Source organism: Rosa rugosa, chromosome 6 (genome assembly GCF_958449725.1).
Source record: "Rosa rugosa chromosome 6, drRosRugo1.1, whole genome shotgun sequence".
In the NCBI taxonomy this organism is placed as follows: Eukaryota; Viridiplantae; Streptophyta; class Magnoliopsida; order Rosales; family Rosaceae; genus Rosa; species Rosa rugosa.
This window is the reverse complement of record NC_084825.1, coordinates 46,304,066-46,331,605: the sequence shown is the minus strand read 5'-3', so window position 1 is coordinate 46,331,605 and position 27,540 is coordinate 46,304,066. Positions and strand designations below refer to the sequence as shown.

At 38.1% G+C, this 27,540-nt stretch overlaps 2 protein-coding genes and 1 long non-coding RNA gene across 12 annotated transcripts; 2 read left to right on the top strand and 1 right to left on the bottom strand.

The window, feature by feature from the left end:
• Positions 1-7,816: 7,816 nt before the first annotated feature.
• On the top strand, positions 7,817-11,517 carry LOC133713650 (uncharacterized). 6 transcript variants are annotated; one of them, XR_009848180.1, is made up of 7 exons: positions 7,817-8,074; positions 8,289-8,335; positions 8,415-8,500; positions 9,603-9,653; positions 10,172-10,306; positions 10,427-10,501; positions 10,586-11,517. It is a non-coding gene; the product is annotated as an uncharacterized LOC133713650 (long non-coding RNA). The 6 variants fall into 6 exon arrangements; XR_009848179.1 differs by having other exon boundaries at positions 8,415-9,495; XR_009848176.1 differs by having other exon boundaries at positions 8,415-9,653.
• A 1,075-nt stretch (positions 11,518-12,592) lies between these two features.
• On the bottom strand, positions 12,593-23,869 carry LOC133713710 (ras-related protein RABB1c-like). Of its 4 annotated transcripts, XM_062139742.1 has the most exons (12): positions 23,739-23,869; positions 23,256-23,646; positions 23,055-23,177; positions 22,851-22,933; positions 22,269-22,473; positions 22,106-22,174; positions 20,573-20,632; positions 19,421-19,498; positions 19,244-19,328; positions 14,671-14,740; positions 14,151-14,459; positions 12,593-13,288 (listed from the first exon to the last, which is right to left on the bottom strand). In XM_062139742.1, the coding sequence occupies exons 3-8, from the start codon at positions 23,100-23,102 to the stop codon at positions 19,487-19,489; spliced, it is 477 nt and encodes a 158-aa protein (XP_061995726.1). In that variant the 5' UTR covers positions 23,103-23,177; positions 23,256-23,646; positions 23,739-23,869; the 3' UTR covers positions 12,593-13,288; positions 14,151-14,459; positions 14,671-14,740; positions 19,244-19,328; positions 19,421-19,486. The 4 variants fall into 4 exon arrangements, with proteins under 4 accessions (XP_061995726.1, XP_061995727.1, XP_061995725.1 ...); XM_062139743.1 differs by lacking the exon at positions 19,244-19,328; XM_062139741.1 differs by lacking the exons at positions 19,244-19,328; positions 19,421-19,498 and having other exon boundaries at positions 12,593-12,851; positions 12,949-13,288.
• A 481-nt stretch (positions 23,870-24,350) lies between these two features.
• LOC133717433 (receptor-like protein 20) lies at positions 24,351-27,520 on the top strand. Of its 2 annotated transcripts, XM_062144154.1 has the most exons (3): positions 24,351-24,462; positions 24,614-24,992; positions 25,517-27,520. In XM_062144154.1, the coding sequence occupies exons 1-3, from the start codon at positions 24,385-24,387 to the stop codon at positions 27,364-27,366; spliced, it is 2,307 nt and encodes a 768-aa protein (XP_062000138.1). In that variant the 5' UTR covers positions 24,351-24,384; the 3' UTR covers positions 27,367-27,520. The 2 variants fall into 2 exon arrangements, with proteins under 2 accessions (XP_062000138.1, XP_062000137.1); XM_062144153.1 differs by lacking the exon at positions 24,351-24,462 and having other exon boundaries at positions 24,469-24,992.
• Positions 27,521-27,540: the final 20 nt, after the last annotated feature.

Here is a 27,540-nt window from a genome sequence, read left to right as displayed (position 1 = left end):
TGAGGCTGTACTGACCGGAAAGAGGGAAAAGAGGGAGGTTGTGCAATCGACGGTCTCGGACGCCTGAGGTTGTGCAATCGATGGGGAAGCTTTTCTCGTCGATTTGAGGGCGAGGTTCTGGCCCATGACGGCGACGCCGGCAAGTTATTGATTTGACGGTTCAGATCAAATGAAGCAGATCGACGGTCCAGATCGCACATCATAAATTGTTTTGTAAAAATTTTATTTTATATTTTATTGAGATTATTGATATGTTTTTTAATACATAAATAATTTTAAATTTCTTAAACTTCTAAAAATTGAAATAAATAAAAAATTCTAAAAATCGAAATAAATAGCTCAAGTGTTGGAAAAAATTCATGAAAATTCTCACATACTCGACGTGACATGTACTTTAATATTGTGTCTCAAACCTTGTATTCGTTAATGGTCTAGCCATTCGAAGTGCGAGTTAGTAGAAAGAATAAAAAAAACTTTGGTAGGTTGACTGAGTAGATCGACGACATAACTATTACCGAATTTTTTGAATTTTTTATCTGAAGCCTAAAATGATGTACTTGACACATCTGATGGATGGTATCTTAATATCACGATCCGACTTTGATCTTTTTCTTTGAAGCGTGTAGTGAAGAAGCCATGGTTATTAAACCTTAGTCGTTTGACCAAGTGGATCGAAAGCATAACAATGACAAAAAAATTTCAATTTTGAACCCGAAGTCTAAAATGATGTAATTGTCACATCTAATGGACAGTTTTTCAAGAGTACCATCAGATGATGCCCTTACCCTTTGAATCTTGTATTGAGAGAATAGGGTATTATTAAGTCTTAATTGCTTGACCGAGCTGATCAATATAATAAGAATGACGGATTTTTATAAATTTTTTACCCGAAGCCTAAAATAATGTTCTTGGCACATCTAACGGAAGGATTCTCGAGTTGACGATCTGATGACGGCCTTGCCCTTCGAAGGATGTAGAGAAAAAAACATGGTTATTAAGCCATAGTCATTTGACCGAGTCGATTGACATACTATCGATGACGGATTTTGCTAAATTTTTTATCCGAAGCCTAAAATAATATACTTGGCACATATGACGGAAGGATTCTCAAGTGTACAATCCGATGACGGCCTTGCCCTTTGAGGTTGTAGAGAGAGAATAGGGTTATTAACCCCTAGTCGTTTGACCGAGCCGATCGACATACTATCGATGACGGATTTTGCCAAATTTTGGATCCGAAGCCTAAAATAATGTACTTGATACATCTGACGGAAGGATACTCAAGTGTACGATCTGATGACGGCCTTGCCCTTGGAAGGTTGTATAGAGAAAAAATAGGGCTATTAACCCCTAGTCGTTTGACCGAGTCGATCGACATACTATCGATGACGGATTTTTCTAAATTTTTGACCCGAAGCCTAAAATAATGTACTTGATACATCTAACGGAAGGATACTCAAGTGTATGATCCGATGACGGCCTTGCCCTTGGAATGCTGTATAGAGAAAATAGAATTATTAAGCCTAGGAAGTTTGACCGAGCCGATCGACATCCTATCGATGACATATTTTTCCAAATTTTTTAACTGAAGCCTAAAATAATGTACTGACCACATATGACGGAAGGATTCTCAAGTGTACGATCTGATGACAGTCTTACCCTTGGAAGGTTGTATAAAGAAAAAATAGGGTTATTAAGCTTAGTCGTTTCACAAAGCCGATCGACATACTATCGATGACAGATTTTGCCAAATTTTTGACCCAAAGCCTAAAATAATATACTTGACACATCTGACAGAAGGATTCTCATGTGTACGATCTGATGACAGTCTTACCCTTGGAAGGTTGTATAAAGAAAAAATAGGGTTATTAAGCTTAGTCGTTTGACAAAGCCGATCGACTTACTATCGATGACATATTTTTCCAAATTTTTTAACTGAAGCCTAAAATAATGTACTGACCACATATGACGGAAGGATTCTCAAGTGTACGATCTGATGACAGTCTTACCCTTGGAAGGTTGTATAAAGAAAAAATAGGGTTATTAAGCTTAGTCGTTTCACAAAGCCGATCGACATACTATCGATGACGGATTTTGCCAAATTTTTGACCCAAAGCCTAAAATAATATACTTGACACATCTGACAGAAGGATTCTCAAGTGTACGATCTGATCACGACATTGCCCTTGGAAGGTTGTATAAAGAAAAAATAGGGTTATTAAGCTTAGTCGTTTGACTGAGCCGATCGACACACTATCCTTGACGGATTTTTCTAAATGTTTGACCCAAAACCTAAAATAATGTACTTGACACATCTGACGGAATGATTCTAAAGTGTATGATCCGATGACGGCCTTGCCTTTGGAAGGTTATAGTGAGAGAAAATAGGGTTATTAATCCCTAGTCGTTTGACCGAGCCGATCGACATACTATCGATGAGGGATTTTTCCTAATTTGGGATCCAAAGTCTAAAATAATGTACTTGGCACATCTGTCGGAAGGATTCTCAAGTGTACTGTCCAATGACGGCCTTGCCCTTGGAAGGCTGTATAGAGAAAAAATAGGGTTATTAAGCCTAGGAAGTTTGACCGAGCCGATCGACATCCTATTGATGACAGATTTTTCTGAATTTTTGAACCGAAGCCTAAAATAATGTACTTGGCACATATAACGGAAGGATTCTCAAGTGTACGATCGGATGACAGCCTTGCCCTTAGAAGGTTGTATAAAGAAAAAAATAGGGTTATTAAGCTTAGTCGTTTGACCGAGCCGATTGACATACTATCGATGACGGATTTTGCCAAATTTTTGACTCAAAGCCTAAAATAATATACTTGACACATCTGACGGAAGAATTCTCAAGTGTACGATCTGATGATGGCCTTGCCCTTTGAAGGTTGTATAAAGAAAAAATAGGGTTATTAAGCTTAGTCGTTTGACTGAGCCGATCGACACACTATCGATGACGAATTTTGCCAAATTTTTGACTCAAAACCTAAAATAATGTACTTGACACATCTGACGGAATGATTCTAAAGTGTATGATCCGATGACGGCCTTGCCTTTGGAAGGTTGTAGTGAGAGAAAATAGGGTTATTAATCCCTAGTCGTTTGACCGAGCCGATCGACATACTATCGATGAGGGATTTTTCCTAATTTGTGACCCAAAGCCTAAAATAATGTACTTGGCACATCTGTCGGAAGGATTCTTAAGTGTACAGTCCGATGACGGCCTTGCCCTTGGAAGGCTGTATAGAGAAAAAAAAGGGTTATTAAGCCTAGGAAGTTTGACCGAGCCGATCGACATCCTATCGATGACAGATTTTTCTGAATTTTTTACCCGAAGCTTAAAATAATGTACTTGGCACATGTGACGGAAAGATTCTCAAGTGTACGATCCGATGACGGCCTTGCCCTTGGAAGTTTGTAGTGAGAGAAAATAGGGTGATTAATCCCTAGTTGTTTGACCAAGCCGATCGACATACTATCGATGACGGATTTTGCCAAATTTTGAATCCGAAGCCTAAAATAATGTACTTGACACATATGATGGAAGGATGATCAAGTGTACGATCAGGACGACATTGCCCTTGGATGGCTGTATAGAGAAAAAATAGGGTTATTAAGCCTAGGATGTTTGACCGAGCCGATCGACATCCTATCGATGACGGATTTTTCTGAATTTTTGAACTGAAGCTTAAAATAATGTACCTACCACATTTGACGGAAGGATTCTCAAGTGCACAATCTGATGATGGCCTTGCCGTTGGAAGGTTGTAGAGCAAAAAAAAAAGGGTTATTAAGCCTTAGTTGTTTGACCGAGCCGATCGACATCCTATCCACGACGGATTTTTCTGAATTTTGGATCCGAAGTTTCAAATAATGTACTTGGCACATCTGACAGAAGGATTCTCAATTGTACGATCTGATGACGGTCTTGCCCTTTGAAGCTTGTAGTGAAAAAAAAATAGTTATTAACCCCCAATCGTTTGACCAAGCCGATGGACATCCTATAAATGACCGATTTTTCCAAAATTTTTAACCGAAGCCTAAAATAACGTATTTGGCACATCTGACGGAAGGATTCTCAAGTGCACTGTCTGATGATGGCCTTGCCGTTGGAAGGTTGTAGAGGAAAAAAAAAAGGGGTTATTAAGCCTTAGTCGTTTGACCGAGCCAATCGACATCCTATCCATGACGGATTATTCCGAAATTTGGATCCGAAGTTTCAAATAATGTACTTGGCACATCTGACGGAAGGATTCTCAATTGTAATATCTGATGACGGTCTTGCCCTTTGAAGCTTGTAGTGAAAAAAAAATAGGGTTATTAACCCCTAATCGTTTGACCAGGCCGATGGACATCCTATCAATGACCGATTTTTCCAAAATTTTTAACCGAAGCCTAAAATAACGTATTTGGCACATCTGACGGAAGGATTCTCAAGTGCACTATCTGATGATGGCCTTGCCGTTGGAAGGTTGTAGAGGAAAAAAAAAAAGGGTTATTAAGCCTTATTCGTTTGACCGAGCCAATCGACATCCTATCCATGACGGATTATTCCGAAATTTGGATCCGAAGTTTCAAATAATGTACTTGGCACATCTGACGGAAGGATTCTCAATTGTAATATCTGATGACGGTCTTGCCCTTTGAAGCTTGTAGTGAAAAAAAATAGGGTTATTAACCCCTAATTGTTTGACCAAGCCGATGGACATCCTATCAATGACCGATTTTTCCAAAATTTTTAACCGAAGCCTAAAATAATGTATTTGGCATATCTGACGGAAGGATTCTCAAATGCACGATCTGATGATGGCCTTGCTGTTGGAAGGTTGTAGAGGAAAAAAAAAAAGTGTTATTAAGCCTTATTCGTTTGACCGAGCCAATCGACATCCTATCCATGACGGATTCTTCCGAATTTTGGATCCGAAGTTTCAAATAATGTACTTGGCACATCTGACGGAAGGATTCTCAATTGTACGATCTGATGACGGTCTTGCCCTTTGAAGCTTGTAGTGAAAAAAAAAAAGTTATTAACCCCCAATCGTTTGACCAAGCCGATGGACATCCTATCAATGACCGATTTTTCCAAAATTTTTAACCGAAGCCTAAAATAACGTATTTGGCATATCTTACGGATGGATTCTCAAGTGCACGATCTGATGATGGCCTTGCCGTTGGAAGGTTGTAGAGCAAAAAAAAAGGGTCATTAAGCCTTAGTCGTTTGACCGAGCCAATCGACATCCTATCCATGACGGATTCTTCCGAATTTTGGATCCAAAGTTTCAAATAATGTACTTGGCACATCTGACAGAAGGATTCTCAATTGTAATATCTGATGACGGTCTTGCCCTTTGAAGCTTGTAGTGAAAAAAATACGGTTATTAACCCCTAATTGTTTGACCAAGCCGATGGACATCCTATCAATGACCGATTTTTCCAAAATTTTTAACCGAAGCCTAAAATAACGTATTTGGCATATCTTACGGATGGATTCTCAAATGGACGATCTGATGATGGCCTTGCCGTTGGAAGGTTGTAGAGGAAAAAAAAAAGGGTTATTAAGCCTTAGTCGTTTGACCGAGCCAATCGACATCCTATCCATGACGGAATGTTCCGAATTTTGGATCCGAAGTTTCAAATAATGTACTTGGCACATCTGACGGAAGGATTCTCAATTGTACGATCTGATGACGGTCTTGCCCTTTGAAGCTTGTAGTGAAAAAAATAGTTATTAACCCCCAATCGTTTGACCAAGCCGATGGACATCCTATCAATGACCGATTTTTCCAAAATTTTTAACCGAAGCCTAAAATAACGTATTTGGCATATCTTACGGATGGATTCTCAAGTGCACGATCTGATGATGGCCTTGCCGTTGGAAGGTTGTAGAGGAAAAAAAAAGGGTCATTAAGCCTTAGTCGTTTGACCGAGCCAATCGACATCCTATCCATGACGGATTCTTCCGAATTTTGGATCCAAAGTTTCAAATAATGTACTTGGCACATCTGACAGAAGGATTCTCAATTGTAATATCTGATGACGGTCTTGCCCTTTGAAGCTTGTAGTGAAAAAAAATAGGGTTATTAACCCCTAATTGTTTGACCAAGCCGATGGACATCCTATCAATGACCGATTTTTCCAAAATTTTTAACCGAAGCCTAAAATAATGTATTTGGCATATCTTACGGATGGATTCTCAAATGCACGATCTGATGATGGCCTTGCCGTTGGAAGGTTGTAGAGGAAAAAAAAAGGGGTTATTAAGCCTTAGACGTTTGACCGAGCCAATCGACATCCTATCCATGACGGATTCTTCCGAATTTTGGATCCGAAGTTTCAAATAATGTACTTGGCACATCTGACGGAAGGATTCTCAATTGTAATATCTGATGACAGTCTTGCCCTTTAAAGCTTGTAGTGAAAAAAAAAAAGGGTTATTAACCCCTAATCGTTTGACCAGGCCGATGGACATCCTATCAATGACCGATTTTTCCAAATTTTTTAACTGAAGCCTAAAATAATGTACTTGGCACATCTAACGGAAGGTTTCTCAAGTGTACATTCCGATGATGCCTTTGCCCTTTGAAGCTTGTAGTGAACAAAAATAGGGTTATTAAGCATTAATCGTTTGACTGAGCCGATCATAACGATAACGGATTTTTCCTCATTTGTGACCCAAAGCCTAAAATAATGTACTTGGCTCATCTGACGGAAGGTTTCTCAACTGTATGTTCCGATGACGCCTTTGCCCTTTGAAGCTTGTATTGAACAAAAGTTAGGTTATTGGTTGACGGAACGGATCGAAAGCATAACCATGACCGCATTTTATTAATTTTGAAAAAGAATCCTAAAATAGTATAATTCATTTTTCACCTTGTTGTTGCTGTTGAAAGGTCCTCATCACTTTAAATAGAATGTACAAGTTATACAACAATAGTGGGCACATTGATATAGTTTAATGTTCGTGTATCTACAAAGTATCTACAAAGTATTTATAGACGTTGTGTGAAAAAATCAGACTTCAGATGTGGTAGTCCAATCATCGGTCAATCTAAAGGATATATATGCGACTATGATTGACTAAGTGAATCGAATGAAATTATGGTGAAATTGGCTAAATTTTTTAACAACATGCATAACTTTTTCTAATAATCTCATCTAAACCCTTTGTTTCCCCATTTTCGTATTGTCCCCATGGCGTTGTCTTTTTCGAGGAATTTCATATAAAAACATAGGGTTATAAGAGTAGGGTTGAATTTTTAACAAGGACCGTTAGAAATACTAATATTCACTTTCAAGTGTGGAGTTGATAAATATTGCGGTATTAAGCGTCATTCGATTGACCTACTGGATCGAACTCATAACCGTGCTGAAAAGAAATGATTTTAGGACCCGACACCTAAAATAATATATGTTTCACATCTAATGGTCGGTGTGTCAAGTCTTTTTCTAAATTATATATAGTCCTCCATTTTGGTATTTAAATGTGTACTCATTTTCATATAACCAATGAAGATGTCAAAGAAAATTAGTAGACATTTAATGAATTAGTGCGAAAAAAGAATTGAAAATAGACAAAGTGCTACTAACAAAATTGAATCACACGAAATTAATCGGACAACACATCAAATTTGCCCCTTGTCTGAGTTAATCATACATTTTTTTTGAAATTGTCGTGTCTTTTCCCTCCAGCCAACACACAGTAAACACATTAATTTACTGTTGTGAAGCAATTAAACTGAAAAACCTAAAAAAAAAAAAAAACTTTGAACTTGATCCAAACAATCGCGGGAAAACCTATGTAGTTTGGAATCCCGCAAAAAATTAAAAACAAAAAGAAAAAGGCTCCGATTCTGGCGCCTCTCACCCTTATTCATTCTCACCCACCAGAATCAAGAAGAAACAATCTCAGATGTGAAGAAACACCCACAGATCGATCATCTCCCTTCCACTCTCATCACTCATCAGCCCATCAAAGATACACGTACTCTCAGCACCACCATATATTGCAACGCATATCTCTCTCGGTCTCTCTATCTCAGTTTACAACTTCCGTCATTGATCGAAGGTAAGGTCTCACGTTTATTTTGAGTTAGGCTGTACATATTAAACTCGAATTTGGTATTAGAGTTGTATAGCGAAGTCAATTTCGGAATTAGGGTTTTCTAAGGAAGTCGATTTGGGTGTTGGGTTTTAGGGTATATTGAAATCCACTTAGCATTTCTCTTCATTTCGATCTGATGTATCCATGTCTTATCCTGCTTGTTGTTACCATTTCCCAGATACCATATGACTTGCTGTCTCCTCCGAACAAAAGGCAACTGTTTGAGTAAGGAATTGATTTTCTTGAACTGTGTTGAAATTTCTCCATATGCCACAATGGGTATTGATTTTTCTTTGATTTCTAGGTTTCTCATTGTCTGCAAAAGCATTGTTGTTCAGAAATCGTTCTTGTTTAGTATACCTCCATCTGGACAAAGTCGGCCATTAAAAGGTTGATTATTTTTGTTACTTTGGTCCTGCAATTTAGCTATCACAATAGCTTTTTGTTTTTTGGTCTGATAGGTTTTTGAACATATATATGCATTACTTGGCTAGCACATATGATTGGGTTGCTGGGGATGAGACTTTTGCTTTAAAGGCAGAGTCTTTGAGGTTTTTAAAAAGCGATTTGGAATGTGAAATTGAATGGCTTTTGTCCCTTTTGTTTCTGGCTCTCTTTTACTAATGATTAAAATTGTTATTTTTTTTTCCTTCTGCGTTTGGATGAACTGTTGATAATGGTGTTGTCATTAACGTGTGGATTATAGTTGTTAGTCTGGTATGAATTTATTGATATGTATGGTTTATTGAGAAAATGTACTACAATATATTGACTGTTTGCAAGTTGTGGCCTGAGAAAATGAAACTTGGTTGTAGTTTTATTCCTTTGTTGGAGTGTTAGAGTACACGTAGTGATAAGCATTTTTGAGGATGGTAGGTTTGCAAATTCATCATGAGAAGCAAATGATGCAAATGCATGCTGAGGCATGCCAGAACCAAATGCAGATTCTTGGGGTCATGGCTAGTTTTGTTCAATTTTTTGGGTCAATGCATGATGGCCTTGGAGGTGGTTTAGGGACTCTGCCACCTCAAATTTTGCAGAATTTGCTGCATCCAGGCGGACTGGGTGACAATGGGAAGCCGAATTCCTATTTGCCTTCTGAGTTCCTCTAGACTGTAATTTAAACCCCTTGCTACATAGTACGTATACTTTAATTTTGGATGTAGTCTGACAAGGTTTTTTATTTGTTACTTAATAGTCTGTGCATGTTGGTTATTTGAAATGTTAAGGCATCCAATGTTATTATGCCACTAAAGTGCTGTTTTGCCATAATTTTGGATGCTTATTTTGGATGGGGTTTGATATTGAGAAATGATTCCAGTCAGGGATATGGAAGTATTTCACATGATAGAAATCATTCAGATTTTGAAGTATTACCAATGGCAGTAAAGTTTCTGACTACCGTTATCCTTGTACATTCAATTCTCATTCTATAATTTGTTCTATAATATACACTTTTTCTTTTCAATGTATTTTCTGCCTTTTCTACTAGCATCTTCATCGGTTTCGCATCATTTAGTACTGAGGATCACACAACCCTTTGGTAAGTCAATTACCTTTCTCTATTTCTTTTATCTTTTGATTATCTGTTCCAGCTCCCGTAGTTTCCTGCCTGGAATTACCTGGTATAAAATTTGTTTTAGTGTTTGTCACATGATATATAGAATTTGAGTATTGCACGTTTATCTTTGAATATTCTTTTAACTTTGTTAAGCGATTTTATCTTTCTAGTAATTTATTTTGTTTTAATAATATTGATGTCATGGTTATATTTATCCCTTATTTTTCAAGGTATGGTTGCTTTCTGTATTAGTAACCTGGGCTTATAACTTAGTTAAGATGGTCGCAATAGCTTTAAGGGTTTGTCATTGACTTTCTCAACTGATTACTTAAGAAAGTTATGCCCCATAGTTTATATTTGTTGTTTAGGCTTGACTTTTTAATTTCAAAAGCTACAATCCCACATTTGGCTTTCTTAAAACCTAAAGGCCGGTAGCTGTTGAATTTCAGCTTTCACTCTATCCACTTTTATAGTTGTCTACCCTGATTTAAACTGACCAGGAACTAAAACATTAAGAGGAGCATTGGCAATGCCATTGATGATCCAAGGAATGAAGAAGGATGTTATTTAGTATTCCATCATTACATGCCGAAAACCTGAATAGACCACAGTATGATGGGGGGTTTCTACAGAATGTAAGTGCTCTTATTGTGTGCCTGAATATACACTCATATCCGTGCCTTTATTTCTTTGGCTACAAATCTCAGCTTTCACTTACTTCAGCTAAACAATTGTGTGCCTTGATTTGCACTTAGGAGGATCATAATCAATAAGTGAAGCATGACAGTGCCATTGGTGATTTAAGGACAAATGAAAGGTCCAAGTATTCGGTAACTACTTCACGAAAGCCTTAGTATGATGGGGTTTCTACTCTGTCAGTACAGTTTTAATTTGTCTGTCTGCAAGTGTTGCAGATGGAAACAAAATCAGTAGAGGCATCTTATTTATCCCCAAATGTGTGCCTTTAATCATCAGTCATCACACAATTTCTCGCTATACCTCATTTTTTATATATGGTAAGTATGCAAAAACAACTCAACCCTGCATCATCGCGCGGGCTACTTGACTAGTTCATATAATTTTATGTTTTTCATTTGCTTAATGGTTTCGGCCTTATAAAATTACAGTTGGGCCTTATGAGAATTCTTTAAATTGCATCCTTATCCAAAATTCTTTTAATGGATTCCTCTTATTTTGCAGAATTGTAGGTTTCATTTAGTTCGAAATCCATTTATCTCTATATTGCAACAATATCTGAACTGATTGAACAAAGTACTTCGTTCCATACACTATCCAATTGATTTTTCCTCTAGTTCTTAACTACATGCTGACCCATTTTTTATATTTATTCGAGCTGAAGCTGTTTGGCCATGGTGAGAAGGAAGCAAACCGCTAATCGTATTCGAAATTCCACTTTGGGGGGTAATGCTAAAAAGATCCAATCCAAGAGCCAGAAACAGAACGACTCAGGGCGTGTTGGAGGACACCTAAGCGTACCGGTCAAAGAACCAATAACCTGCCTGGGGTTGTAATGGCCATTTGAAGGGTTGATTTTGGCACTTTTATATGACAGCACTTCTAATGGAAATACGTTGACCCCCTTGGGCTTTTAGTGATGCCAATTTAGTTTATGGTGTTTTACCATAATTCTCTCTAGCAATAATGCTTCCCAATTTAGTCTACGTTATGTTTCACCGGATAAGTAGGCATTGCATTATGGTTATTTCTTGATACATGTCCTGCCCATGCTAAGCTCAGCTCAAAGAACACAAGTGTAAACCATGTTGTAGTCTCCAATGTGATGTTTTCGAAACCAAAGATGTAGACGAGAAAAAAGTCAACTAATTTTTTTTTTGACTTTGTCAAGGGGAACCCAAAGGCTTCCTAGGCCCAAGATAAACCTCTTCGGCGCATGTGAAATGCTCCAACTGTGCATTGCAGCACAGTGCCTAGCCACTTTGACAGCTTCGGGGTTCGAACCTAGGTTGGGGAGCACACCCAACAAGGCAAGAATCACTAGGCCACTTGCAGTGGTTAAAAAAAGTCAACTAATTATATTGAAATGGAAGTTGCGATCACCATTCGGAATCTAAAATGGGCTGTTTGGCAGTTTCTGAATTTGAAAACTAGTTTTCCAAAAATATTAGGTATCTGAAATGGAAGTTGCGATCACCATTCGGAAATTAAAATGGTCTGTTCAGCAGTTTCTGAATTTGAAAAATTGTGTCTATTCACATTTCACCGATTTTATACGGCCATTGCATTGCAATATTCCACACAATACAATAAAAATGTCTTATTACTTGAGTCAATGTCATCAACTTGAACTTACGAAACATATTAATGACCAATGAACTCTCGGCGGCTTCATTTAACAATTTACAATAAATGGAAACTCCCTACATTGAAGTTTCTTTTAGTGCCAATTTCAGACGCAACGCAACCTTCTGAAATGCTTATCTGTTTCTCCAAAACATAATTCCGAACTCATCCATATAAATTCTTCCAATCTGGCAGACTGGCCTTAAAAGCCATTTTTTGTTTTTGATTTTAGCATTGGAGGAATTTGGATGTTGAAACATGTTGTAATGAGATGGCATGGTGATCAAACCTAGAGCTCTTGTCATCTCTGGAGTAGAAATGAAAGGTGGTAGTTTTTCAAGAAATTTGATGAGAATGTTAAAACAGGCCAAGGTGTGAATTCAGCATCAAGTATCCCGTTTGTCAAATATTCAGCATATGCACTCTCTAGTTTGGTCATATCAAGTACTTACACTAACTTTCTAGAAGTTGGAATAAGCAAAATAATGAAAACAGCTAATTTCATCTTTAGACAATGTTTATCTGTAACATGTACTAGAATTGAAGTTTTTTACCACCAAATGCATTACAGATTATCTGCATGTGTGCAAGTTCAACAATGGTCAAACTATTAGGTTGAGTTTATACATATCTATAATCAGAAGTAATTTATACACTAGTTCTATACAATGAAAGTAATTTAAACTTGATTTCTCCAAGGAGCTCTCACACAATTTCTATTTCCATGTAAGGAATAGATTGACAACAAGATTAAGAAATTCTATATATGGATATACTAGGATTGAGCTTGTAATTGAGGTGGTCTTGAACAACAATTAAACAGGAACATGTCCCATCTACCTGCCCTCTTTGGCTCCCCTATTAAGATGTATCCAGCAAGCCATAGTCAGTAACCACCAAAAATTAAAATAAAGCAGCAAGCCATAGTCAGTAAACAGGAACATGTCCCATCTACCTGCCCTCTTTGGCTCCCCTATTAAGATGTATCCAGCAAGCCATAGTCAGTAACCACCAAAAATTAAAATAAAGCGATGCTAGGAAAAACTTTGGAATTTCTGACATCTCCAAAAAATTTCCATTCAACATGGCAGCAAGATTCCGATAAAAAAAATAAAATAAAATATGGCAGCTAGACATGTCAGAGACAAGAACATTAGTAACAGCAAGAAAAGTAACAAACTATCAACAAAAAGCTAGTGCTCGAAAATAACAATAATCGAGACCATATTTGATGCCAACAGAGCTGGTATCATCGATTTTGGTTCCAACTGCACAGAGCTCAATCCTCTTCAAGCCTGCATATGTATAGAGATACTAACATCAAATAATAAAATGACAAGAAGGAAGAGGATCCGGAGGAATTGAAAGGAGTATTAGCATATTACTAAATCACACATACAAATATTCACATTTTGGTTCAATGCATTCATTATCAGTCAAGACAAAAGGCTGCAATTTTGGGATTTTAATTTCTAGAATAAAAAATGGTCTCTCAGAAATTACCATTGAATTAATGCATTATAGCCGATTGTCACTCTTGACACAATTGAGTTCCTTCACTTCATGGGATTGCAGAATTTTTTCTCTCGAGTTAATGAACTAATTGGTTAAGCTTGCATTTTAAATCGAGGAACGGTTTTAATACCCTGTCCACCTATCAATAAACCAGAGAATATTCTACCCAGCAATAATGAAACACTTGTCTGTGAAAATATAATTTCAAGTTTCCATAAGATCACTTCCGAAAACCTGTTATGCCCACTCTAGATCTGAAGTATCCTATAGCAAACTCTAAATGAAAATTTTCATTTATTTATTTATTTTTTATGGTTTCTCTAAAATTATTAATAAGCTCAGTTCCTCATCTTTAGAATGTGGAACAACCCTATTCTTTTCTCTTCAAGAATCATAATATTCGAACAAGTTCAGAAGCTTAATCGAATCATTGCCGGAAATGAGCCTAATCTCTATAGTTACCTCTATTTCTTTCCAATAACACAGAAACTGATAGGCAACAAACTTTATTCACTTGTATGTATGAGTATTCATTATCATTAAAGTACAACTTTACTACTTACTTGTAGGTAGTTTCTGCAAGACCCACATAATACACATTGAACTGGCTAAAAAGAATAACAACAGAGAGGACTATTGTACCTGGATATAACTAATGCAGAAAACGATGGTAGCGATGGGCAGACAACTCTCCTCTGAAGACAAGGACAAATTACCTCCCACACTCTTCAGTCCTTTCAAGGTGCTCAGCAGCACATCGCAGGCATACAACATTTGAAGCAGTCAGTTGCAGTCAGTTCAAGTTTCACCCCATAGCAGAACTTGGCTACCAGTTCGAAAGTTTTAGCCCACCAGGAATATGAGGGAGGTTTATATTGCATGCTTCTTCTCCATCTTCAGATGCTTCTGAAATCAACTTTCCATGACTCCACATCTTGAGAGCAAAAGAAACTGCATCGAAGACAATTAATGTGTGAACTTGGCAACCAAATAAAATTTTAACTACCATTATAACATCGTGTATATAAAATTAGAGATCATTTTCTTAGTTAACTGTTTGAGGTTGAAAAGTTATGCCAATCTATATAACCAGTAACTACAAGTGACAAAAATATACCTGTCAAAATGATGTAAATGTAAACATGAAAGGAACAGAACTTACATTATGAAGATGGAAAGACATTTCTCCAACTTCAACAACAACGTCACTAGGAAGCCCAGTGGTGCAAAACCTACATTTGCAACAAGAGAAGTTATAATGTCAGTCAACAAATAAGGGAGAATGAGGGCAACTACACTCAAGCAATTAATGCATCTATGAACTCTTAACAGCACAAATAAATTTCCTTCTTAAGAAATCTGTCAAATATAAGCAAGCTCATTCTCCAAAATAGAATAAGCTTCTGAAAACGCCTACATCAGTCAATGATAGTCTTTAAGTGGGGCAGTTCCATCGTGGGGAGCAAGGTACAAAGATTGGGTTGCAATTCCATCGTGGGGCAGTTCTGGAGGTCTGGTGGTGGTTTGGAATACCAGATGCGTTTCTGTGATAGAATCCATAGTGGGGAGTTTTTCTGTCTCTATAAAGATTGCTGGTGTGGATGGCTTGGATTGGTGGCTTTCAGGTGTATATGGTCCAAACAAATACAGAGAAAGAGTAATGTTTTGGGAGGAACTGGCCGGGCTATATGGGCTTTGTGGTAGGAGGTGGTGCATAGGTGGGGATTTTAATGTAGTCCGATTCCCTTCGGAAAAATCAAGTGGTGGCAGAACTACCCGTAGCATGCAGGCTTTCAACGACTTCATAAGGGAAACAAATCTATGTGATCCAAGTCTTCAAAGAGCAGAGTTCACATGGTCCAATTTAAGGGAGAATGCCATCTGGTGCAAACTAGATAGATTTCTATACACTACAGATTGGGAGTCCATGTTTCCAAACTCAAGACAACTTGCTCTTACGAGAGTAACTTCTGATCACTGCCCGATTTTGCTTGACACAATTAGTGTTAAATGGGGCCCTACACCTTTCAGATTTGAAAACATGTGGCTGCAACATCCTTCATTCAAAGAAAACTTCAAAAAATGGTGGGATGAAGGAAACTATGATGGCTGGAAAGGTTTTAGATTCATGAGAAAGCTCAAGAATGTAAAAGGAAAATTAAAGACATGGAGCCAAGAGACCTTTGGTGATATTGGGAAAGAAAGGAAAGTCGTGGAAGCAAGAATAAACGAGCTGGACGAGGAAGAAAGGAGTGCAGGTATATGTGCGGTCAAAAAAAGGGAGAGGGAAGTGTTAAGAGGGCGGTTGGAGGAAATTGCCCTGAGAGAAGAGACTTTCTGGAGGCAAAGAGCCAAGTTAACATGGGCCAAAGAAGGAGACAACAACACAAGATTTTTCCACAAGCTAGTCAATGGCAGAAGAAAGAGAAATATTATTGAAAAGCTGGAATTAAGTAATGGTATTGTAGTTGAAGAAGAAGCACTGATAGAGAAAGAGATCATCCGGTTTTACAAGCATCTATACTGCAGCAAAGAGGAAGTAAGTTTGGGAATAGAGGGACTCCATTGGAGTCCAATAACTGAAGAGAAGGCAAGATGGCTGGAGAGACCGTTTGAAGAAGAAGAAGTTAAAAGAGCAGTGTTCGATTGTGACACAAATAAATCTCCGGGTCCAGACGGATTTTCTTTCGCGGCTCTACAAAGAAATTGGGAGGTTGTCAAAAGTGAAGTATTAGAGGTTATGGCAGAATTTCACACCAACGGAGTTGTGAATAAGGTGACGAATGAGACATACATCTGCCTTATTCCAAAGAAAGCAATTTCTCTAAAAGTGGGGGACTACAGGCCTATAAGCTTGATAACAAGTTTATATAAAATTATTGCAAAGGTGTTGGCTTGGAGATTGAGAGAGGTTTTAAGTGACACCATTTCCGGCGTCCAAGGTGCTTTCATAAAAGGGAGACAAATATTGGATGCAGTGTTGGTGGCTAATGAAGTGGTTGATGAGACAAGGAAAAAGAAGAAGGAGGGGCTGCTGTTCAAAATTGACTTTGAGAAAGCATACGACCACGTACAATGGAACTTCTTGGACTATGTTATGGAGAGCAAAGGTTTTGGAGATAGATGGAGAAAATGGATAGGAGGTTGTCTGAGATCAGCTAATTTTTCTGTTCTGATAAATGGGAGACCGAGAGGAAAATTCGGTGCTTCCCGGGGATTAAGGCAAGGCGACCCCTTATCTCCCTTTCTATTTACCTTAGTGGTGGATGTCCTGAGTAGACTTGTGGAGAGAGCAAGAGATTGTAGACTAATCGAAGGCTTGGTAGTCGGGAGGGAAGAGGTTGAAATCACTCATCTACAATTTGCTGATGATACAATTTTCTTTTTGAAGGATGATGACCAGAATTGGAATAATCTAAACATGGTACTAGAAAGCTTCTCTGTGTTGTCAGGGCTGAAAATCAATAAATCTAAATGCTCTGTAGCTGGAATAAATACTGAGGATGGGAGACTAGAATGGTTGGCTGCGGAACAAGGCTGTGAGATTGGAGCTTGGCCTATGAATTACCTAGGCCTGCCCTTAGGTGGTAACCCAAAGCAAGCTTCGTTTTGGAACCCGATTGTAGAGAAAATTGAGAAGAGATTGGAAGGTTGGAGAAGAGCTTTTCTGTCAAGAGGTGGTAGGCTGACTCTGATTCAAGCAGTTCTGAGTAGCCTCCCAACATACTATTTATCTTTAATCCAAATTCCGGTGGGAGTGGCAAAGAGGTTAGAATCTCTTTTGAAAAATTTCTTTTGGAATGGAGTCGCAGAGGGTAAGAAGGACCATCTAGTTCGTTGGGAGATAGTGTCGAAAAGCAAAGAAAAAGGAGGGCTGGGAATTGGGAACCTTATAGCAAGAAATAAGTCTTTTCTAGGGAAATGGCTTTGGAGATTTCCTTTGGAGAGGGAGTCCTTATGGCATGCTGTAATAAGGAGCAAATATGGATATGATGCGAATGGGTGGGACACAAAGCCAATCTCGGGTGGATCAAGTAGAAGTCCTTGGAAGGATGTTTCAGCAGGAATTAGCAAATATTCCCTTTGTCATAAACTATTTGTAGGCAATGGCAAAAGAGTGAGGTTTTGGGAAGACTCTTGGCTAGAGGATCAACCATTGAAATTCTACTTTCCAAGGTTGTTCAGACTATCAACACACACTAACTTTTTGGTGGAAAGGTTAGCTATCCCTCTCACCTTTCCGATGAGCTGGGACTTTGGTTTCAGGAGAAACTTAAATGACCAAGAGATTGAAGATGTTGCCTCGTTGATGACTAAACTAGAAAATGTCAGATTAGTGGAGTCCAATCCAGATGAAAGGAGGTGGAAGCTTGAGACTACTGGGAAATTCTCTTGCAAATCTTTCCATAGCTTTTTAACTAGTGGTGCTTCAGATCCAATCTTTGTTCCTGCAAAGTTTATTTGGAACGTCAAGGTCCCTACAAAGGTGAAGATTTTGGGGTGGCTTGTGGTATTGGGGAAGACGAATACTTGTGATGTCCTTCAAAAGAAAAGACCGGGAAGTTGTTTTTCTCCTCACTGGTGCATTTTATGCAAAAACCATGGAGAAAGTGCTGATCACATCTTTGTGCATTGTGAAGTGACTATTTACTTATGGAAAAAGCTTTTTAGGGAGGCAAGAGTGGACTGGACAACTCCTTTACAGAGAAGCGAATTGCTAAGAGAAAAACCTTTAGCTTTTGGTAAAGGGAAAAAGGCAAAAACCCTTTGGGGATGTGGGGTGCTAGCTGTTTGTTGGGTGGTCTGGTTGGAAAGAAATAGAAGAATTTTTGAAAACTATGGAGGTTCGGAGAGGGAAGACATGTGGGAGAGAGTCAAATTCTGGGCATCCTTATGGGCTTCTATTTCTAAGGATTTCAAGGATTATAGTCTTTCTTCTATTATTCTTAATTGGCAAGCAGCTGTAGTTTAAGTCCCTAAGCTGTGTTTGTTCTTTTAGTCGTCTTGCTAAGCCTCTTGCCCTAGCTGTCCTTTGTTCTTTTTAGCGGACTCCTTGTCCGCCTCCTTGTTTTTCTCTTTCTCTTTTTCAATAAAGAGTTGTTTCTTTTCAAAAAAAAAAATGATAGTCTTTAAGTGAGAAGCCGTGTGTGTGTGTGTACGCCCCTCATTCTATAAATCTGATAATCAAAATATTGACACAGAGAAATGAAAAGGCAGCTAATTAAAGTGTTAGACTTGGGTTTCATTAGTATTTAGTAATTTTTATATAATAATAAAAAATAAAATAAAAATATACATGTACATATATGTGAAGAATTGGGCCAGTCTCCAGACGGGGTATTCCTCCCCATCCTTGAAACCGAGTCAAAGGAAAATATACCTCCTTGTTGCACACACTGCACCCATCTTCAAAAGAGTCGGGGTACAAATCACCCAATTAGGGACGGTACCCAGAAAGATGATATTAAGTTACAGCCCTACTAATAAAAGTTTTAGCACTTGCATGTGCAAACAGTAGCCAAAATCCTCACATTATTTGATAACATTCAATATATGATACCCAGTTCAACATGTGGACTCGTAAATATACTGATTCATCAGTAATGACTACAGACAACTGCAATTGTTTATTTAAGCAGTTCTCTCTCAAACACACATCATGTTTTCGCACAAACTAATCCGGAATTGATCAGCAAATATCATGATAACCCAACCAAAAAAATAACATAGTTTACCTTGATACATTGATGTATCCAAAAGCAATTGCGTCCCACATTATTAATAAAAAAAAGGGGATCATCAATGTGTATGGGGTCGATGCTACATGGAGTAAACGAACAAGATATAAGTAGTGGAAGTCAAGAAATCCATATGTCATGCACAGATAAGAAAGCAAAGGATGCCATCATTACCTGCAACCTCTTTCCCTCTTTATATAAACACCACTTCCCTGTACGGAAATACGCATTTGCTGAGGATCAAAAACATTCCTAGGGAAGAAAAAGATCAAATGTTAAACAATAGCCATTTAATGCCTGTATATAAAAAACAAAGTAGGCTTAGCATCAGTGTAAAGCTAAAGAAGCACCATGAATGATAGAAAAATTAATTAAGTAATTAATTAATTAATAAACCAGAAGAAATCGTTATCAACAATTGGCTTACGCAAAAAAAATAAAGAAAATTCATCAGAAGGTTTCTGAAGTTCTGCAAGACCATTAGTATAGTGGATAAGCAAAAGCAACCTAGTAATAAACTAATAATCATTGGTACAAATGTTGAACAGAAAAGGACAAAAAGTACTGAAGTTGAAATGGAACTTCAAACTAAACCCAGCCACATGAAATTCACCAGAATAAGCCAGGAGAAAAATTATCAGGACATGGAATACTATTTCCAGTATTGCACAAAATATCTGGAACCTTCACTCAGTGCTTCGCAAGAGCATGGAAATTTCTTTTGGTCAGATCGGGTCCATAAAAGCAGTCTGGTCCAGGTGTCTACAGCCCATCAAAACTCTTATCACTACAGGAATTGTGGATTTCTACATTTTGGTGTATTTACTTACATCGGCGTAGCAAAAGCCGGTTCAAAACAGCGGAAAGTCCTGAAATATCTCTTTTGTTTAGTGAAAAAATTCCCCACTATTGAATCAAACAACCGTTTACCTAGGCAACTACAGTTATGCCATGGCAGTAAAGCCCATGGCCCAATGCAAGACGGGAAACAAGTTAAAATATGCAGCAGAGAGAAATTGGTTGACACCACGCATATAAATTCCACTACTTTCTAATTTTTAATTAAGGTTTTAAATATACAATACTTATATTCTTGTTTCTCAAGTTAAATACATGTTTTTACAAATAGCTTCGCACCCTTTACAACAAAAACAGTTAGAAACCACAGTACAATCGTATTATGATCCATGGAAAAACTATAAATGTACAAAGTAGCCTACTCTATCATACGAAAGAGAAGATTATAGATGCTAGTATGACATATTGTCATCCAATAGAAACCACACATACTAACAAACAAATATATAACATGGCAAATGAAATTACTTGGTTGAAAGGTCGGCCAAGATGATACTCATGCTGGAGAAAACGCACAATTAGTAGTACCTACAATAAGAGTGAAACAGCAAGTTAAAGAAACATAGAGTACTTGTTGAATTATTTGCATTTTTCTTACCAGCAAATATGTCTAAAAATAAAATCAAAGACCTGACTAAAAGAATAAGCAACAAACTTTCAAAATGCAAAACTATATCATGCAATGCTCCACTAAGAGAGAACAACAGGTTAGTAGAGCCATTTGAACTGTAGGTTCCAAGTTACTTAAATTGCTTGAGTAGATTTGACATGTTCATGCTTCCTAAAAATGAGTAGGGAATTAAGTGACACTTCATGCGTAGCCAAGGGCTGGTTCTAATTTATATTCAACTTTCTAAACCAAAGAAAAACTCTCCAATTCACACATAGCACTTGGCTCCCCAACTTCATATCTCAGCTACCAATTACATTTGCTTTTTAACTAGAATATGTGAACTTAAAAATCCTTCCCAAGTAGAAAATGCCCTATCCCCAACTGAATAAGTACGTATCACAAAGACAATGCTTAGGTTCTGCACAAACTCGCGATATAATATTTACAGCCTAGTCAAATAGGTTATCAGTTCCATAAGAGAATGAAATTTTCAGCAATCCTAGTTCCCTTTGTTCCTGGTCTTTGAAATCAACTCAAGATGAACATAACTTTGCAAGCCTATTCTCAGTCAGAATTGTAAAGCAATACAAGAGACTTGAATATAAATCAAGCTGCAGTATCATTTCCCTCTTTGCAACCACAAAAGTTGTTAATAGACTAGCTTGCTCAACTTTGTCAAAAATTGGTAATTGATGAAGCATGACCGTAACTAAAGTCTCTGACTGATCAGAAAGCTACAATCTCTGAGATAAACCCTCAATGATACCTTTTGTGGCAACACTTCATATGTAATTGTATGAGTTGATACATCAAGTCCACTACTGACTAGCAAAAGATTAAGTATTAAAGCAAAGTACTTTTTTTTTTTTTTTGGAAGGAAGAAAAGTATACTTTGATGAAGCATAACCTTCAGTCAATATTTACAGTTTAAAAAAATAATTAAACATTAAGGGCTATGGTGAGGGCTACGGTCACAGTTCAAGATCATGGAAATCTCAACTGTTTTTACAGAGTCAACAGTGTGAGCCAAAACCCGTCATCGTCCTTATATAACAAAGACAACAGGATATGAGATATTTCAAATGAGAGCTTTACCTATTATAGCTGCTGACCACTAATTGAGTATATTCTAAGCAATGAAAATAACCAATCAAATAAAAATCTAATGTGAAGTCACTAGTTATAAAATGCATTCACAAAATGGCCCTGTACTAACATAAAGTCGATCATTCTCCTAGACACTTACAAAAGCAAGATTTCAATCAAAAACATGGCACTGCTGACACCCTACATAAACCACAGTAACCTCCTACATGTTTTCTTATAATGTCAACTACAAGATGTATGAGGACATATACTGCAAGATATGCAGAAACAGAAAAACAAACCTCATTTGATACATCAAAAACGCCATCTTGAATCATCTTGTATATGGTTGCAGCGGTTTTTATGAATGCCTGGAACGAACCAAAAAAGTATTCAGTACTAATAAAGGAAAGATCAAAGATCATGAAGACCATGATTTTGTATGAATAAGTCAGTGTGGGTCACCTCCTCAACATTCTGAGCGGTTTTAGCAGAGGCCTCCATGAAGATCAATCCATGTTCCTTTGCAAATTGCTCCCCTTCCTCTGTGCTCACAGCTCGTCTATGAGTAAGATCACACTTATTACCAATTAACATTATGGTCATGTTTGCATTTGCATGGTGCCTCTCATCCTCAAGCCGGCTAGCCAATTGATTAAAAGTTTCTCTCCTAAGAGTAAACGAAAATGCCATCTTATCAGTACCAGTGGCTTAGCATGCCATAAATGCATAGAACTGAGTGGAAGATAGCAACAAATAGAAATAAAAAAAGCGTATTCATGCTCTTTACTACAGTTGTATACTGATGATTGGGTCTGGATTGGGGTTGTTACCGAGCCTTATTAAGCCCAACCCCACTGGATTGATAAATTACGAGTTGTGCCCAGTGAATGTTATAAAAACACCATCTCCAAAATAACTTAATTAGACCAAAAAGAACACCTACAAACTTGTCAAGAGAGCGAAGGCATTCTGGAATATATGAAAAAATAGTGTAACGGTCCAAGATAATCCAGTGTGGTTGAAACATTGAAATTGAAAGCGTACCTGGTGATGTCATAGACAAGCAAAGCGCCAGCAGCTCCTCTATTGTAGGATCGTGTAATGGATCTGAATGACTCTTGACCAGCCTGATAAATTCATATTTGATTGAGAATAGAATAGCTTCAGAATTCCATGTATATATATTCCAAAAACAAAAACAAAAAGAAAAAGAAAATGAAAATTAAAGCAAGAAGGAAGGTGACAAACCGTGTCCCAAATTTGAATCTGGATTGGTTTGTTATCAATGTTGATCATCCTAGCTCCAAACTCAACACCAATAGTCAAATCGTGCACGGGCTGGAAGCGTTTGTCGGTGAACTGGGCCAAATCCTGCAAAAACAAATCATAATCGAAATCGAAATCGAAATCGTAGAAAGGGCTGAAACAAATTCGGGGGCGGAGAGACACCTTCTAATTTAGGAATGCGGCAGCAGAATCAAATTGGGGGAGAAGGATATCGATGAGCGAGATGACGATGAGAAGGAGAAGGATATCAATCAGGTGCTTCCCATCGCAGCCGGAACTCGCAACCTCAATCACCTCCTCTGATACGATACGGGTGAATCAAATTCGGGGGCGGAGAGAGAGAGAGAAGGGATAGCGATGTGAGAGAGGGATCGATCGATCGATCTGAGATTGCTTTAGGGTTGTATTGCTATCACGTGCCTCCCATGTGTATCTGAATTTCTGTGGCATGAGAGGCACATTACCTTCATCAAATTGACTTGGAATCAAGATATCCTTGAATTTCTGTCATCTCACACCCTTTTATACGTTGGAGGACTTGACATACTCCCAACTGCATCTTAACTTGTTAGTCACTTAAAGTCAAGAAAGAGAGAAATCCTATCAACAATAATAGAGAGGACTGGGTTTAACCGAGGCCTTTACCTGTACTGTAGAGCTGGGAGAAAGAGGGAGATGCAGAGAATAAAGAGAGATCGGAGAGACAAACTGGAACGGAGATAATATGCAGATAAGGTTTCACACGCATTTCTGTGTGAAAACAATAATACAGATAAGGTTTCACACGGATAAAATAATAAGATATATATATACTTCATAAAAATGATACAATTAATTTTTTTATTGTTGATTAATTGAAATAATTAATATTTATACGAATATCAGTGTGTCAGCTATAAATATGATATTTTTGAGATAAAATTATTATCCTCATTTAATGTATTCACACAGAAAATGCTGAATAGTATCCTCATTTAATGCAGTGGGCACTTCTTTCAGCTAGTCGTTGTAAGCTAGTTTGTAACTAAAATTATTATCCTCATTTAATGCAGTGGCTACTTTTTTCAGCCAGTGGTTAATTATAACCCCAGCTTCACGCGTCAATTGAGACATCATGCTGAACATTTTGGTTGCTTTAATGACTTCTGTAAAAAAAAATGACTTCTGTACGTAGGACATTGTACGGAAATTAAGCTGGCTCGTCTATAAATAGCTCTCGGTCTCTGCCACTTTATTCACACTACACTTCTACCAATACCTGAGAGAGAACTACAGCATATCACAACATTATATGATGGGGTTATCCCATTGCTTGTTACTATTTTTCATCTTTTTCTTCAAGGGGTGCAATACCAGCACTTCCCATGAGGTACCCAGCAGTACCGCTCATATAATCAATATGCCTCTTCTTGTTTTTGTTGTTAATGTTCTTTCATATTTCGATTCCTAACTCTTGTTGTTGTTGTTCTTTCATGTTTCGATTGCTAATTGATCTTGATACTACGTACACTTTGCGGCAGCTATCTTATTGTCATGATGAGGAGAGCTCTGCCTTGCTACAATTCAAGCAAAGCCTTACTATCGATGCATCTGCTTCGGGTTTAGAGGGTGCTTATCCGAAAGTGTTGTCCTGGAAACAAGCTCAAGGAGGAAACAACACCAACTGCTGCACATGGGATGGGGTCGAATGTGACGAACACACGGGTCATGTGATCGGGCTTGATCTCAGAAGCAGTTGTCTCTACGGCTCTATTCACTCCAACAGCTCCCTCTTCCGTCTTGTTCACCTTCAGAGGCTGAACCTTGCCGATAATCACTTCAATTACTCTCAAATTCCTACTAGCATTAGGAATTTTCCAAGGCTCACCCATCTCGACCTCTCTGCCTCTGTATTTTCTGGTCGAGTCCCATCGGAAGTTTCACAGTTGGTCAAGTTGTCACTTCTTAATCTTTCTTTCAATACCGACCCTTCTTCGGGTGTAGGATTGTTGAAACTTGATGGATCCAATTTCAGAAGTCTAGTTCAAAACTTAACTAATCTTCAACATCTTCGTCTCCGTTTCATCAACATATCTTCGCCAATACCTGATTCCTTGGCCAATTTATCATTTTTGACAACCCTTGACTTACATCAGTGTCACTTATTTGGAGACTTCCCAGCTAGAATTTTCCAGTTACAAAACTTGCAAAATCTCTATCTCAGAGACAACCAAGATCTCATTGGTTATTTGCCTGAATTTAATAAAAGTAGTCCTCTCATAACTCTCGATGTTCATGGAACTTAGCCTTTTCTATCAGAAATCTTGGTTCTTTGAAACAGTTGGATGTGGCTGCCTGCAATTTTTCAGCAGGGTTGGTTCCATCTTCGATAGGTAATCTCAGAGAACTGACTTATCTAGATATTTCAGCAAACCAATTTGGAGGTCCTGTTCCAGATTCTTTTGCAAACCTTACAAAATTGTCTGTTTTTAGGATTAGTACGAGTCTACTAACTGGTCCAATCCCATCCTGGCTAGGTAATTTTAGCGAACTAGAGTACCTAGACTTTGGTTATAACAAATTGAGTGGTTCAATTCCTACATCATTTTCCAATCTCACGGACCTCCAGATTCTTTATCTTCAGTCCAATAACCTGAGCGGTATAGTGGAGTTTCAAACATTTCAACACCTGCAAAATCTCAACCAACTCGATCTAAGATCTAATTCTCTGGAATTTTTATCTGAATCCACAGCTGTGAATGCAAGTACTGTTCCACAATTCACCCAACTAAGGTTAACTTCATGCAACATAAAAGAGTTCCCATATTTCCTGAGATATCAAAAACATTTGGAGCAGTTGATGCTCAATAAAAACAAAATCCATGGTCAAGTACCGAAATGGATGTGGAACATGAGCACAGAATCCTTGATTCGGCTAGACATTTCTGAAAATTTCCTTTCAGGCCAACTTCCTGTTTTCTTTCCTTGGGTCAACCAACTACACTTGAGTCTTTCTTCCAACATGTTCCATGGGCCACTGCCGATACCTGCATCATCCACTTTAGTCTATGAAGCTAATGACAACAAATTTACTGGTAAACTTTCACCAGTGATCTGCAATATGAGTTCTCTTCGGGCCCTTGTATTGGACAATAACAACTTGAGTGGCATGATTCCGCAGTGTTTCGGAAACTTCAGTGATCGATTGACACTTCTACTTCTTCGAAATAACTCGTTTCATGGCACTCTACCACAAACATACACCAACAAAAGCAACTTGAGGATACTTGATGTGAGTCAAAATCAATTGCAAGGGCAACTACCAAGGTCATTGGCGAATTGTCTGATGCTTGAGACTTTGGTCCTGTCAAACAATTACTTCAATGATGTCTTTCCCTTTTGGATGGCTACTCTACCTGAGTTGAAACTTTTGGCAATGCGGCATAATGCGTTCCAGGGATTGATAGGAAAGCCTGAAAATAATCAGCAGTTCCCACAGTTGCGTGTCTTAGATATTTCTCACAATAACTTCACAGGCAAGTTTGTGGCTGAATACATCTTCTCCAAGTATGCCATGAGATCAGTCAACCAGTCGTCCTATATGAGGTTTGGCATCAATTACAGCTCTGGTAATAATGATTGGCTCATTTATGCTTCCACGATTAATATAACCATTAAAGGTGTGGATAGATACTATCCAAGGGTTCAAGAAGCTTTTGCAGTCATTGATATCTCAAGCAACAAATTTGAAGGGAAGATTGATGAATCCATTGGGAGTCTAAAAGGGCTTTGGTCACTTAATTTTTCCAATAATCTTCTCAGCGGTGGTATCCCGTCATCGTTTGGGAACTTGACGAATCTTGAAGTACTAGACCTTTCCAATAACAAGCTCTGGGGAGAGATTCCCAAACAATTCGCACAGCTGACATTCCTTGCAGAATTCGATGTCTCTCACAACAATCTCACAGGTCCAATACCGCGTGGACCGCAACTCAATACCTTCTCTAGCACTTCATATGAGGGAAATCCCGGATTGTGCGGAGATCCTTTGCCAAAGAGATGTCAGAGCTCTAATGCCCCACCGCAACTGCCACCTTCAAGCACAGAAGAAAATGATTCTGGAAGTGAATTTGAATGGGCTTTTGTGCTCGCTGGATGCGGAAGTGGGTTCGTGGTGGGAGTTGTGCTTGCGGACTTGGCCATCACACGGAGGCGTGAGTTCTTTCTTGAGATAGTTGGAACGTTGATCAGACTAATGGAAATGATCACAAGCTGGAAGGGGTTTGGACGCTGAAATTGATGAGTTTATTATAGAGTTAATGCCATTGTTATGTTGTGTTTTATTGTCTTTCTATATTTGTTTCCTAGCTAGTTACTCCTACCTGCTAGCTGATTTGTATCTATATATGTCTTATTAAGGAGTACGTGTCTGGCATGGTTTAAAGGTGATTCTGAGGTGATTGTGTTT

What these genes read in the sequence shown, in the direction of transcription:
- LOC133713710 (XM_062139740.1), bottom strand. Translation starts at nt 23,102, where the DNA reads ATGATCAACATTGATAACAAACCAATCCAGATTCAAATTTGGGACACG. An exon ending in CCGCTCAGAATGTTGAGGAG is followed by an intron (nt 22,175 to 22,268) that starts GTGACCCACACT and finishes GGTTCGTTCCAG; the next exon opens with GCATTCATAAAAACCGCTGC. An exon ending in TTGGCCGACCTTTCAACCAA is followed by an intron (nt 14,741 to 20,572) that starts GTAATTTCATTT and finishes TTGCAAATGTAG; the next exon opens with GTTTTGCACCACTGGGCTTC.
- LOC133717433 (XM_062144153.1), top strand. Translation starts at nt 24,518, where the DNA reads ATGTTCTTTCATATTTCGATTCCTAACTCTTGTTGTTGTTGTTCTTTC. An exon ending in CTCTGCCTCTGTATTTTCTG is followed by an intron (nt 24,993 to 25,516) that starts GTCGAGTCCCAT and finishes ACCAATTTGGAG; the next exon opens with GTCCTGTTCCAGATTCTTTT.